The sequence below is a fragment of the Rhipicephalus microplus genome, chromosome 9 (assembly GCF_043290135.1).
Source record: "Rhipicephalus microplus isolate Deutch F79 chromosome 9, USDA_Rmic, whole genome shotgun sequence".
NCBI classification, from domain to species: Eukaryota; Metazoa; Arthropoda; class Arachnida; order Ixodida; family Ixodidae; genus Rhipicephalus; species Rhipicephalus microplus.
In genome coordinates, this window is record NC_134708.1 from 98,948,199 (window position 1) to 98,963,674 (window position 15,476).

Genomic DNA, 15,476 nt, shown 5'->3' on the forward strand with positions numbered 1-15,476 from the left:
ATTAGGCGCTCTTTGTGGTCACTTTGGGGCTTTGGGACTTAGCTTTCTTGCATTCAATATTATTATTCGGATGGTCTCTTCTTTCTCTGACAAATCTTTCAGAATGTTCTTCTATCAGTCTACATTTAGAAGATTTTATTATAGCTTTTCTGGAATATTTACAACCACAGTTGATTTTGTGGCAATAAACGGCTGGGACATCGTCACCTCTTGTACAGAATTTCAATTAAAAACCACGCATTACCCACTCTCACTGTTTCAGCTCACCTGTTCACTACTCAACGTTGTCAATAAAAGCTAACAATCTGGTCAACCACACTTTCTTAATCTTTAGGACGATCCTTCAGTCGTCTTGTTGAGTAGCCCTTTCAGCGAAATACAATTAAAGGATTGGTAAAGAAACCCACGTAGCATGAGTCAATGATACCTTTATGTGGCGACGTCCGAAAGCCCTCCAAAAGCGCGCTTGAGACGCAACGTCGTAATGTCGTCATCGCATGAGGACACGTGATGTTACCGTCACGTGGCATCACCACTTGGTCAAAAGTGTCGATCCGGGAGGTATTGAGACGCCGCGTCTGGCGCATAAAGCTTCAGCCAGTAGGAACAATGTCTTCGACTAATAACGGCATAGTAATTTAAATGTAATGCAAGTTTCGTACACGGACGCCTGTGTCATTGCAAGGGCTGTGGTCCCGAATTATATCGCTTTCTGCCTTCAAAAAGGGTTTACAGGCTCTCTGCTTTTGTGCTAGACTGCGGCATGCTCTCGAACGCTTGCGCAATTCCACAATTGGGAAGAGACGCCTCGCCGCGGTGTTGTATTGGTTATGTCACTCGACTGCTAACTTGAATGCCCCGGGATCAAGTCCAGGCTGCAGCGGCTGCATTTTTAAAGGAGGCGAGAATGTTTCAGGCACGTGTACATAAATTTAGGTGCACGCTAAAGAATACCAGATGGTAGAAATTTTCTGACCTTCCACTATACGGCGTATATAATTATCATATCGCGGTTTTATGACGCTAAATTAGAGATAATAGTAAGAACCCTGGTGCGCAAGTAAATCGCTTTATGCCTTAGAAAAGCGTACGGCAGACTTTTGCCTTTATGTTTGAGAGAGGCATGCTCGTAAAGGTTGGTGCAAATTGCAACGGGTGGCTAGGGCATTGTCAAGCTGTCGTTCGACAGGTTTTTTCCCGGCCGCCTATTTTCATCGTAACTGTTTTTTCTTGGGGGAGGGGGTTGAAATAAAGTTCTGGGATTGATTAGTTGCACGATTTATTGATTCATTGATTCATTCATTGATTGAGTAGTGACCAGCACATACATGGTGCAGGTGTGTGACGTACATTTTCTTGGACTTGGCTCGGACGAAAGTTGAGAGACATGTGATGTGGCACGCCCTCAAGACTGGCGCCATGGGAGTGAAGCGACTGCAGTACAAGCAAAACTTCATCGACATGATTGCCGTGGTGAGCGCTCAGGGAGTGTGCAAAGTGGTCGACGTGGCGTTCAGTCATTTACTGGCCCATTGCATGGACAAATAGTGACTGTAGGCGCTTCATGCGAGTTTCAGGGGCTCTAAATGGCGGAAATTGGGAACGCCCATAGAATCCTTTTAAGTAGAGAGATACGCCGGCAAGGTCTAAGGAAATGCGAAAACGCTACTCGAAAGCTCAAACTTCTTACTATGTTTACATTCTCTCGCCCGACATTTTTTCCCGTTTACGCTCAGTTCAAAAAGGATGCTTATAACTTCGTCACAGAACATCACCGACGTGTCTGAAGGCTGTTTTTCACTTCAAACTTTGCACTCGCTATTTTCTTAGCAAAATTTGAACGTTATGCACTAAGCACACTCACTTCGAAAATATATACGTGAAAATACCTGTCCATGCTGTTAAACAAATGCATTCCCACACCTCGCAAGTATATTGTCATTCAAAATACGTTGCAAAGGCTGCAACTTTGAATAGAGTGAGAATAAATGTCTTTGAAAATGGTGGTCCGTCGGGTGCTGTTGCACCAATTGAGCAGAATCCACTGGCAGGCGCTCTTCATCTGCCTTTTTTTTTTATTGATATGATATATAAGGAGATGTTGGCGCACCAGTATGGCGCCGGCTACTCCTTAGCCGTTGATTGAACCTTGAACACGTATCTCGAAGCAAAACATACAAAGCAGTGCATGGAAAATAGAAAACTCAGGCACAGATATGCAAGGGCACAATTATACGCACATATCACAATGGTAAGTAAATTTTCGTAAGTCAATGTAAGAAGTCTCTGGAAATGTCCCTCGTTAACATTCGGTCCACCAGCACAAAACAGCAAAGCACACGTCTGGTCCTTATAAAGATGCATTCGCTCGTATGTACATAATAGTCGACACGTCATTCATTTCACAACACACACTTGATGGGTGTCCCATGATACTGTACATAATAAGTACATGTGTTACAAATGAAAGTTTGTTCTTTGTTAATACTTGTCAGCAATCCCGCTGTCTTGTAAAAAACGTGTTAATGCTTTCAAAGCGTGGGACTGCAAAGCTCCAGTTGGCCATGGGCCCAGAAGTTTTTTCATGCTAAATGGTCTGTGGTCCAATGCGAACAGTTCGCTTTTAAGACGGCGTCTCGGCGTGTCATAATGTGGACAGTCTATGAGAAGGTGACAGACGTCTTCATCTATAAATCCGCAATCGCATTGGGGAGTTTCAGCTCTGCCGATTCTGTGCAAAAAATGTTTTGTGTATGCGGTGCCTAGCCTCAATCGGTGAATTAGAGTTTCTATCCTTCTATCTAATGCCAGCTTAATTTTGAATTCAATAAATGGATCGATGTGATATAAATCGCAGCTCTTTGTACTTTGGTCAAACCAAGCAGTTTTGCTCATTCTGAAAGTTGTGTTTTTTTATAATACTGCGCAATTCATTTTTCGAAATTGGTAAAGAAACAGTAACGTCTTTACGATGTGCTTGTCGTGCTGCTTCATCGGCAGCTGTATTTCCAGGAATGTTGCAGTGGCCAGGTATCCACTGAAATTTGATCTCATGTTGCGCCTTCTTTGCTTTGGTGAGCTCCTTCAGTGTTTCGTATGTCATACTATCACTTACTACTGTCCTGTTTGTACTGGAGAGTGATCTTAATGCGGCCTGTGAGTCACTGAAAAGTACCCATTTTCTAGCGTCTGCTACCGAGTTTATAAAACTTTAGAGCATACAGAATAGCGAAGAGCTCAGATGTAGTAGATGACGTCATGCGACATAATTTAAGCGATTCCTGAATATTGAGCTGTGGTATGATAAATGCCGATGTTGAAGACGTTATAATACTTGAGCCAACTGTGTAAATCTGCATGTACCCTGGATACCGCATGCGTATCTGATCAAGCGCTAGTTGTTGAGCAGCTCGGATGAACATGTCTGTCTTTCTTATAATGTCATCCACTGAGAATTCAATGTTTGGTATTGCATGCAGCCATTGTGGATAGTCCATTTAGGAGCTCCAAAATTCATTTCTTGGTAATATATGTACATTACTCTGTATATGTTTATGAACATTGCTTTTATTTCATCGTAATATCTCCAGTGCCAATAGGTGGCCATTTTGTTGCCTCTATAAGCGAAAAAAATGGCGGCACGTTTCGATTGTCCTCGTGACTGGAAATGGTGATTGCCTCGTCTCTGCTATAATAAGGCTTCTGGAAGTCACTCGTGGAACACCTATGCAGACGCGCAGTTCCCTAGCTGATAGTCGTTGAAGTCGCTCCTCTGAAGTGCGGGAAGGCCGTGTAGGACTGTTGAGGAATATGCAACTTTTTGTCGTATTAAAACATTGTGAACAGCGAGCATGGTAGATACAGATCCGCCCCATGATGTCCCAGCCATTCTGCGGAGTATATTCACTAGCGTATTCACCTCGTTTTCTAGTTTCTTTATGTGAGGTGCCCATGATATCTGCCTTCTTTATCACTTCAGATGTCGTTGACCGAGTCAACCATTTGTTGCGAGGCTATCGCAAGCATGATGAACATCACCTACCTCAGCCCTTCGAGCATGTGCTTTCGTGAAGAAGAGGTGCGTATTATTGGCAGCTACGTAGAGCAGACCACTTCTCTCACTTCCCTGGAGTTACTTCAGATTGAGGTGAGTGAAAGTGAAAGTGCTGACCAACCACTTCTATGTTAGCATTCGGGCAAATCTTGGCAGGCGATGGTAGTGAACTGTGGTAAATAAATAATCACGCATTTACGCACTAAAACACGGCAGGGCGCATTTGTTCCCTTATTAGACACACATTAGTAGTCTTTATGTGCCGTACTCACGAGCTGAAACGGAACATTGTTTTTTACTGTAACCTCTGCTGAGTTTATTTGCTCGTGAGAGCCACGTCGCGTGGCAGCGAGTCGGTGTTCCGGTTAAAATTACTCGGGAATTCACCCTGGTTTTGTTGTTGTGCTGCACTGCTGAACTGAAGGTCACGGGATTCAATGGCGGTCAGGCCTTCTGAGTTTCGATGCAATTCTAATTAGAGAAGATCGTTAGACTTGCTCTTGAGTGCGCGCTAAACAGGTACAGATGGTCCAAATTTTCAGAGAGCTTTACAATAGCGTACCCCACAATAAAAACGTGGTTCCGCAATGCACAATACAAATACCGTTGCAGGTTATCGCAATGTGAAAATATCTGGCGACGCTGTCAATGAAACAGCGAACATCACTTAGCCATAAATGTCCACATTTACATCCTTGAGGATAGCATAAAATGCGTTTTCCCTTGCGCTCCAACAGCTTGCCTCGTTCGTACATTTATGAAAACATCTGGTGTATTCTTGTGGCTTGTCATTCTAGATAGAGGTTTACCTCACAGCCAAGAGAGTCACGAAATCGCGGTGGCGGCGTCGCCCTATTTATTCATAAAAGTTTTTCTTTGATATCTTTGCCATACATTTCGTGCAGTTGTTCTTTTATGGAAGCCTTGTTCGTAAAGTTAGAATTTCCTCTCATTGTTGGTGTCATTTATCGGCCTCCCAATTATAGTCTACCTGATTTTCTAGCTAAACTGGAAATGATTTTTATGACAATATTAACAACGTACACTGATCCCGTTGTGGTAGCTGGGGACTTTAACCTTGATACTAGCTAAGATGCTAATAAGGACTACTCATTCTTGCAGCGGTCATTCAACTTCAGAAATGTTATAACCACCCCCACGCGTGTTACAAGTGTATCTTCATCAATTATAGATCACGCTCTAACAAATATAGATACCGACGTTCACGCTGGCGTTTTCAACGAACCCATTGCTGACCACCTTCCGATGTTTATTGTACTTAATAATTTATTCCAAAATAACAAGGAACATCGACGACATAGTATCAAGACAGACTACACAATGCTGAGAAAGAGCCTCTTGCAGATCAGTTTTGATGATATATACGACAATGATGTTAATACTGAGTTCTCGAACCTGATAGGAATTCTTAAAAACGCAGTTAATAACTGCTTTCGCGTACTCCCTGCACGTTCATATCAATTACCAATTTGCCCTTGGATGAATGATGACATTTTGCAACTGATAAAAACGAAGAATTTCTGGTACAATAAATGGAAATGCCATAAGACGAACCGTTACTATTTAGGTCAGCACAAGCTACTGCGCAACAAATGCGTTATGATAATCAGGGCCCGTAAAAAACAATACTACTCATGCTGCATCCAGGAGGCATCTGGCGATACACGCAAAATATGGGCTATCATAAATGAGGTTACTGGGGGCCGTCAATCACAGCGTGTTACTCCTGACAGCGTTGACAACAGCACCGTCGAAGCGTTCAACACCTTCTTTTCTTGTATAGGCAAAGCTCTGGCAGACAAAATTCCCCGCTCTACAGACAGTTACATTGCGTCAAACCCAGTTGTCAATACCTTTGTGATGTATGATATTGAACTTTCCGAAATTTTTCATATTATTAAACTAACAAATCTGCTGGGCTAGACCAAATTACCGCGCGATTGTTAAAAGAAAATGTGGATATTTTAGGCCCAATCCTATGCAATTTATTTATACATTCTATACAAAACGAAACTTACCCATCTATACTAAAAATTGCAAAAGTAATTTCAGTTTACAAAAACGGTGACATTTCCGATCCGTCTAGCGACAGACCGATATCGCTTCTTAGCGTTGTAAATAACAGTTTAGAAAAAATTCTATCAGACCGCATAAATAAGTTTTTACAGAAATACATGGTTTTTTGTCCTCAGCAACATGGATTCCGGTCTAATTATTCTACGTCATCCGCAGTGTTGACATTAGCACAATCGATTAACACGGCCCTAAACAACAACAAGCTAGTGGGAGTTGTTTTTCTTGGCTCACAAAAAGCATTCGATACGGTAGATCATTCAATTATTTTGCATAAAGTAAAGCACTACGGCATACGTAATCAAGCCTATGAGTTATTTTCTAATTACATCAAAAACAGACAGCAGGCTGTCGTGATGACCGATATTACTTCCACACTGCAATATCTGAACACAGGGGTGCCACAGGGATCGGTTCTCGGGCCGCTGTTCTTCTACCTTTATATCAACGACTTGCCTCATGTATTAAGCTCTTCCTAAATTATTATGTATGCCGATGATACAGGATTAATATGTACGGCCGACAATGTTTTTGAATTACAAAGACAAAAAAAAACAGAATTGAAAAAAAAAAAATTCCCAGTGGTTTTTTTGCTAACAGATTAACGGTTAATGCTAAAAAAACGAAGTACTATATATTTCATTCCCGCAGGAAATTCATTATTAGTTAATTAGTTAATTAAAGATATTCAGATAAAAATTGGCAACTGCATATTGAAACGTACGGACAAGTGTAAATACCTCGGGATTATACTAGATAATCACTTTCACTGGGCAGGTCAAATAAATGCCGTCGGTGTAAGGCTGGCTTCCAGCTGCCACGCGCTTTTACAAGCTAGAGGCTACTTCGATAAAAGCATTTTGCGGGCGCTTTACTTTGCTTTCATCAATAGTCATTTAATCTACTGCATGGAATCGTGGGCCTGGACTTATGATTCTTATCTGGATCCCCTTCGAAGGCTACAAAAGCGTGCCATAAGAATAATAACTCACAGTAAGTACAACAAGCCAAGCCGGCTGTTATTCCGATCGCTAAAAATACTAGCCTTCGATCTTTTGCGTGACTATAAGATGACCGTTTGTGTTAACAGTATCGTAAAATACAATAGCCCATTTGATGTCTCGTTATTTTATTCCTCTTCCCGCCCTACTAGAAGCCTGACGTTCGGTAACTTTAACTTGGCGCCAAGAAACAACGTTTATGGTGAGAGAATAATGCAATTCACCAGGATAAAGATCTGGAATAGTTTGCCCACTGAATTGAAGACATCACACAATGCTGCGGTAAAACTAAAAAATCAATTCTTGAGCAAGCTGTAAATGCTTCTTTTTCTCTTTGGTGGTAAGCACTTACATTTGTATAAATATACGCTGGTGAATCTTGTAAACCTAGCAGTTTTTTCCTTCTAACTAAAACTTGCGATAGTTTGATGTTCTTTATGTATTTTGACTGGTGTTTTTGGGTGTGTCCACGAAGTTATCTGCCATAACTTTTTGTATGCGCACATGCAGTTTTGTTTGGTGTGACCAGATTGTTTAAGAAGAGAGAGACTTCTCTACTCTGTATATGTGTATATTTACAGTGTCTGTAGAGCTACAAATGTATTAAGTGTATTATGTCTATTATTTCCTGATTCTATCCATTACTTTTCTCATTGGACCCTACACTAGCCTCAGGCTATGGGTCCAATCAGTGTTTGTAAACTTCATGTGACAAATGATAATAAACGTTCAATCCACCAATAAATCAATCAATACGTAGCTTCCGAATGAAGCTTTGCAGTCAGGAAAATAAAAAGAAGGTGAGGAACATTACTACAGGAGAAACATAAACTTGAAATAAGCAACCTATTTAAAGCGTAGGACACGAAAGAAGCAATAACTACCATATAGTTCTCGGGATCGTTGACAAACGAAGCTGAAAGCGGTGGCGCCGATATGTAGCACAGTGTTTACATGTTGCGAAGTAACCCTACCGTGCGAAAGTATCTGACAGGTGAAGCTTCGTAGCACTGACACAGAGATGAGTGCCTTTATATATGAAAGGAACAGAAAACACAATGTTCATTGAGGGTGAGAAAATTACCATTTGGGTGAAGCGCTATCTCCTTGAGCACATCAGACGTCAACATATGTGATGTGAGTTTTCCACCTTTTCGCACGTGCTTAGGCACAACATTTAGGAATCATTGAAGCAACGACCATGATTTATCGCGATCGTCAACAGTCAACACGTGGGCACAAACAGCTGAATTTTGCCCTCGTATATATATATATATATATATATATATATATATATATATATATATATATATATATATATATATATATATATATATATATATATATATATATATATATATATATATATATATATATATACCCACGAGCTATTCGAGCGTGTTCTCTTCATTACCCGTGAAGGTTATTGACCTGCCGTTGCGATGCTAACGCTCCCTCTCTCAGCTGTACTCCGCCCTAGAGCGCGTGGTCTACGGGCCGCGTGCGCTCGCGTTTATTTCATAATAAGGATGGTTTGTATGCCTCTTCCTTAGGCCGGGAAGATTTTGTTCAAGATATTGTCGCAACGTGCAAAGACCAAGCAGGACACAAGGCTTCCTTTCGACGTTAAAAGCAAGGTTCTATTCACATACAAAAACAAAGCGCAAGAGCAGACGCGTAACGTCGTCTTCCTCGAAAAATGCCAGAGACTTTTGTGTTTACGGCTAATAACCGTGACATTCGCCTCCCTCTCAAGAAGGCATCGTCCCGATGCTTCATCATCATGGCGGAAGGGTTTGTAGTCACTGGCAGACCACGGGTTCATTCGGACAAATAAGGTTTCATCCGAACCACGTGCACAACTTCTGGAGCATGTCTTCGACGTCTTCAACAATGGGGACTGTCGGGAATCACCTCATAGTCAACATCACTGAGACGACGGAGGACTTTATACGGCCCAAAGTACCGTCTCAAGTGTTTCTCCGAGAGGCCACGACGGCGAACTGGAGTCCAGATCCAAACTTTTTGTCCTGGATCATAGGAGACAGGTCGGTGACGAAGATTATAGCGCCTTGTGTCATACTCCTGGTGGCAACGAATACGTACGTGGGCAAGTTGGCGGGCTTCTTCATCAAACTAAGTTATGTAGTCTGCACTGGTGTCAACGCCATCACTTTCATGTGGCAACATAGCGTCGAGCATGGTTGTGACGTCACGGCCATAGAGAAGACGAAATGGTGTCATGCGTGTTGTCTCTTGCTGTGCCGTATTGTAGGCGAAAGTGACGTAAGGCAGTATCTCGTACCAGTTTTTATGTTCCACATCGACGTACATTCAAAGCTTATCCGCGAGTGTTTTGTTCATCCGTTCCGTCAGACCATTTGTTTGTGGATGGTATGCCGTTGTGCGCCGGTGAGATGTTCCACTTAGATTTAAAACTGTGCGTCATAGCTCGGCTGTGAACGCTTTTTCTCTGTCAGTTATTACTTCAGATGGAGCGCCATGCCTCAGGACTATATTCTCAATGAAAAACTGGGCTGCTTCACTAGCTGTGCCCCGCTCCAAAGCCTTGGTTTCGGCGTAGCGAGTAAGATAGTCTGTGGCTATAATTATCCATTTGCGACCAGCTGCCGAAGTTGGAAATGGTCCTAGAAGATCCATTCCGCCTTGAGCGAATGGAGTTTCCGGTACTTCAATTGGATGGAGGAGCCCTGCTGGTTTGACGGCTGGCACTTTCCTACGTTGGCACTCAAGACAAGTCCAAACGTGCTATTGAACGGTTGCCGTCAGTTTTGGCCAGTAATACTTCTGTCTCACTCGGCATAGCGTTCGTGTGTGGCCTAATTGACCGGATGTTGGTTCGTCATGGCACGCCTCAAGCACTTCTTTTCTGAGTGGTGTTGGGACGACAAGTAAGTAGATGTTGCCGCTCGGAGAAAAGTTCACCTTATAAAGGACCTCGTTGCGCAAACAAAACGATGCTATCCCTCTTACGAAGAGCTTTGGCATAGCAGATGTGCGTCCCTCTGAGAAATCAATAAGGTGTTGCAACTCGGGATCGTCACGTTGCTGCTGTGTGATTGTAGATGTGTTGACTACACCGACAAACGCCGCATCGTCATCATCTTCAGCATTTGCGTCTTCAAATGGGGCGCGAGAAAGGCAATCGGCGTCTGTATGTCGCTTTCCGGATTTATAAACTATAGTCATATCGAATTCTTGAAGCTTGAGGCTCCAGCGCGGCAATTGTCCTGACGGGTCCTTTATGTTCGTCAACCAACAAAGCGAGTGGTGATCGCTGATGACTTTAAACGGGTGGCCGTACAAATATGGACGAAACTTCATGACCGCCCACAACACCGCAAGACACTCTTTTTCAGTGGTAGAGTAATTCTCTTCTATACGGGAGATAGTCCAACTTGCATAAGCAATTACTCGTTCGGCGCCATCTTGCCACTTAACGAGCACAGCGCTTAAGCCGACATTGCTGGCGTCGGTGTGAGCCGCTGTCGGAGCGTCATCGTCGAAGTGACCGAGAACTGGCGGGCTTTGAAGGCGTTCTCGCAGCTCGTTGAACGCTTCCTGCTGCTCTTAACCCCACACAAATGTGACTTCTTCTCGGATGAGTTGTGTTAAAGGTGATGCAATACGCGAAAAATTCTCAATGAAGCGTTGGTTATAGGCGCACAGGCCTAAAAAACGCCGCACTGCCTTTCTGTCTGATGGCGTAGGAAAACTTGCAACAGCGGCTATTTTGTCTGGGTCAGACCGTACACCTTTACTGCTGACAAGGTGTCCCAAGAAAAGGGACACATTGTCCCTTCGAAGCTAAAGTGACATTTTTCTGGCTTAAGTGATAGTCCGGCCGATCGTATCGCTTGAAACACCGCGTGTAGTCGCTTCAAGTGCTCGTCAAATGTCGCTGAAAATACAATTACATCGTCCAAATATACCAGGCACGTTTGCCACTTTAGACCTGACAGGACTGCGTCCATGAGCCGCTGAAACGTTGCCGGTGCTGAGCACAAGCCTAACGGGAGAATTTTAAACTCATAAAGACCATCGGGTGTCACGAATGCTGTTTTTTTTCTCGATCTATTTCATCAACTTCCATTTGCCAATATTCGCTCCGTAAATCCATCGAAGAGAAATACCGGGCATGGCGTAGTCGATCGAGAGAATCGTCTATACGAGGCAGCGGGTAAACGTCCTTTTTCGTAACCTGATTGAGCTTGCGGTAATCAACGCAGAAACGTAAAGTGACATCTTTTTTCTTTTTTTCTTCACCAATACTACCAGTGACGCCCAAGGACTTTTTGACGGCTGAATAACGTCATCCTGAAGCATCTTTCGCACCTGACTTTCTATGGCCTCACGTTCTCGTGGAGCTACTCGGTAGGGGTTCTGCCGTATGGGTCTGGCCGTTTCATCCGTAATTATGCGATGTTTCGTCAACGGCGTTTGGCGAACTCTGGACGCCGAAGAAAAACAGTCCTGGAACTCATTAATAAGCTTCAGAAGGCTTTGCTTCTGTAGTTACGCAGGAGGAGGAGGAGGAGGAAGAAACTTTATTCAGAAAAAAAAAATTGAAATGCAGGCAGTTTGGTCGGGCCCTCAATCCAGGGCTCCGCTGGCACGAGCGGCTCGCTGGACCTGGTCAAGCAAAGCTATTTGGCTCTGCTTGCCCTCGTCCGCAAGCCATGCCTCCCACTGCCTGTGAAACATGTGTGGTTGCTTCGTGATGTGTGGGCTGTCGATGTGTGTGGGCCTCTGGGTGCACTCCCATGTTATGTGGCTGAGTGTTGGTAATTGTGAACACCACGGACAGGTGTCTTTATATCTTGCGGGATATATTCTACTTAGATGGTACAAATTGGGAAATCTATTGGTTTGTATGCGTCTCCAATCCCTGCTTTGCTGGCTATCCAAGTCCTTATGTGGAAGCCCATATTCCTTTCGTTGCTTCCTTTGTTGGAGGAGGATGTCACGCGAATTGGAAAGAGGTTCAACGTCGTGGCCTGCCGTCGCTCGGTTGGTGATGCCTCGAGCTATACGGTCTGCCACGACGTTCCCCTCCAAACCTTCGTGAGCAGGACACCATATAATGTGATGGTCTCCTGTTATGGGCTTATTTAAAAATTTATACGCTATTTTAGGTAGCGTTCCTCGGAGAAACATTCGGCATGCCGCCTGTGAATCGGAGAGCACAACCACTGATTCTCCCCTGATTTCTGCGTTGGATATGGCTATGGCTATTGCTGCCGCCTCTGCCACTCGTGTGAAACAAGTTTTAACCGACGCCATTGTGGTGTGATTTTGTGCTACAATTGCCACTACATGTGACCCTCTGCTCGCTTTACTTACGTCTGTAAAGACGGCTTCTGAGCTATTCTGAAATGCTTTGCGTAAGGAGTCTGCTCTCGCTTTCCTCCTTCCTGCGTGATACGTCGGATGCATATTTCTGGGAATAGGCGCCACAGCTAAATGTGTGCGTTTTTCCGCATCTATTAGCACCGTTTCCTCGTCACAATATTGCGGTCGCAATGTATATCCCATCTTTTCCAGAATTCTTCTCCCATGATAGCTTGAATTGAGCCTTTCCTTTTGAGATAAAAGCACCGCATTCGCATACTCCTCAAAGGTATTGTATATGCCCAATTTCTCTACCCTCTCGGTTTTGGCATTTTCTGGAATCCGAAAAGTCACTTCGCTCCCTCCTACGGCTGCGTTCATGGAAGAAGCGCACTGCATTCAAACTCAAACAACTGCGATAGTTGTTTGAGCTCGTCCACTGTATATCTGTGCGCACGTTTCGTAGCTTCTTTCTGTTTGTTTCGTTGTCAGCAGCGCTCCAAGTGTCGAGCTATGAACGTCGCTAGTTCGCGCTCGTCCTGTGTGTGTTCTCTTTGTGTGTTAATTTGTGCTTGAGTTATGCGCCACTTCGAGCTCCTTGCCGATCATCGACTGACATTAGTTTCTTGATATTGCATTCATGGCTTGGCCTTTGTGATGAAATTCATGTCTTTCTGTTTCCTTGTCGCATTCCCGCTTTCCCGCCACTGTCAGTGCACAAGTGCCTCTATGAGCCTCCCTCTCATAGAGGCACAAGGAGGAGAAAGACGCCTAGGTCCTGCTTCTTTGTTAACCTTGAGGCGCACCTTATTGTCTATGCCATATTTATTTATTTATTTATTTATTTATTTATTTACAAAATACTGCAGGCATGGAGCCCAAGCAGGAATGGTGCAGGCAGTAAGGCAATCAAGCCAAGCATAACACAGCATACAATAATCCAATCATCACACACATACAACAATAAGAAAGGGAAAACAACATGGCACCGAAAGTAAGCAATCAACAAAAAGGATCAGTGGATAATAAAACTGCAAATCATTTTTACATCCTCAGGAAAACATCTGCGTCAATAGAATCTGTCGACAGCAGGGCGGCAAACGGTAAATTGTTCCACTCACAGATTGTGCGCGGGGAAGCTAAGGAAAGCCGACTCCAAATGTTTATTTTTAGGAAACTATAGCTTGCCTGCTTCCCATCGAATGTCTGAGGCCTAAATTGCTCTCTAAACTGTGTGTCTTGCAGGCTGACGACGCGAACGCCGGCCTCTTCCCGGACCACTTGACTCGCAACAAGAGTCTGAAGTCTCTGCACGTGCACGAACCTTTCCTGCACGCGAGAGAAGGCAGGGCCTTCGCTCATGTCGTTTTACACCACGTGACTCTCGAGAAGCTTAATGTAAGGTACAATGTAAACTTCAATTGAAAATATTATTTCAGCTGTGCTCGGCAGAAAGTTTTTTTCCTTCGCGACTTTTTTCTAACGCAGTAATGAAGCGATGGAAATTTGTTCACCGGCAGTAAGGATTAGCAAGTTTAGAATGTATGTAGTCAAATCTACTGTAACCGATGAATAGTCAAGGACACAACTCACGTGGGCCGAAACCACCACAAGCTGCGAGCGCACTGGAAAGGCAAGGAACAATCGTTTGCAGCTTTGAGCCTTTCGCTCCTCTGTTGCGTCACAATTGTGAGAATTTTTCGTTGGGGCGACTGATGCTACACGACCTCTTAACTTGGATCTCCGGGAGGGGGGGGGGGGTATGGGTTCTTTAAGATATCTTACCGCGCAATACCGTCTTGATCGTCGTGCGAAATTATAGCCGTCACGCGATGCTGTGCTCATGCTGCAGGTGAAGGGATCCCCACAACACAGCCCGTGTGCCCTTCTGTCAGCGGCGACTGTAAGCCGGTCATTGCGGCAGCTTACAGTGCGGGAATCCTTCATTGACCCTGTGGACATCGAAAAAATGGCCACCGCGCTGGCGATACCCTGTCAGCTTCCCGAATTCGTTGCAGAAGTGATGGCGCCTCCGCCAATGAGCCGACTACGAAAACTCGCCTTCACAAAGTGTGTGCCTCCTTCCTCGCACCTACAGCGGGCATACGCGAAGCTCATTGGAGGCAAGTTAATTCTTGCCGTTATCGTGCTTTGACTTGATTGCGATTGTCTTACACATTCATGCCATGGCATCAATGAATTAAATTGTACGCTATAGTCTGAAGAAAAACGGAACTGTTCATCGGGGAACTTGACCATAGCGAAGCGAAGTAATATTAGAATTGTAGGGGCAACCACACTGATTGAAGTACGATGTATGTGAGAGACGCGTCGATTCCATGCAAATATCTCTTGGTGAATATCAACTTCAGGGTTTGCAGGTTTGGCTACTTTTTGAGGCCACTGGGAGCAGCAAAACATTTCGGCTGTTTTTCTGCTATTTTCTTCTTGCCTCTATTTCAGGCAAATTGCTGATCCCTCGCAACGTAGCAGGACGGGGCGTTTAAGTATATGTTCTCAAAGCATCACGCCAAAGTGTGCTTCCAGCTATCAAAATTGAATTGAGCGCTGTGAATGAACCTAAATGAATGGCTTAGTTCATTTAGGTTCATTTAGAATGAACCTAAATGAAAGGCCTGACCCACACAGGACGCAATCTTCTCCTGTTTGGCTCTTTCAGAGGAGCCAAACGCGAGGAGGACTCGTTCGAATTGAATTTCTAGTTCGCAGAACCGCTTTTGTTATAAGTTTAATCCCTCTTCACTTGTTTTATTGGCAGCCATTGGTCTCTGCCGAGCCCGGGTTGTTTTATTATGTCTAAAGGCACACCGACTACCGTTTGAAGTCAGCGCATCGCTCCGTCGTCATTCTTAGTCCACGTTTTTTTTTTCTTTTCTTGCGTGAACATGTTTCAAGACGAGAAATTACTATCTCACAAAAATGCATCTATTGCCATAAGTGTGTGCGCTCGAAGG

General features: G+C 44.0%; 1 protein-coding gene across 1 annotated transcript; it reads left to right on the plus strand.

Annotated features, from left to right (window-relative positions):
• The first annotated feature begins 241 nt into the window (after positions 1-241).
• LOC142772053 (uncharacterized) lies at positions 242-14,133 on the plus strand. Its single transcript, XM_075874153.1, has 3 exons — positions 242-1,473; positions 3,980-4,147; positions 13,747-14,133. The coding sequence occupies exons 1-3, from the start codon at positions 1,393-1,395 to the stop codon at positions 13,924-13,926; spliced, it is 429 nt and encodes a 142-aa protein (XP_075730268.1). The 5' UTR covers positions 242-1,392; the 3' UTR covers positions 13,927-14,133.
• Positions 14,134-15,476: the final 1,343 nt, after the last annotated feature.

What these genes read in the sequence shown, in the direction of transcription:
- LOC142772053 (XM_075874153.1), top strand. Translation starts at nt 1,393, where the DNA reads ATGTGGCACGCCCTCAAGACTGGCGCCATGGGAGTGAAGCGACTGCAG. An exon ending in TCATCGACATGATTGCCGTG is followed by an intron (nt 1,474 to 3,979) that starts GTGAGCGCTCAG and finishes TTATCACTTCAG; the next exon opens with ATGTCGTTGACCGAGTCAAC. An exon ending in TGGAGTTACTTCAGATTGAG is followed by an intron (nt 4,148 to 13,746) that starts GTGAGTGAAAGT and finishes TGTGTCTTGCAG; the next exon opens with GCTGACGACGCGAACGCCGG.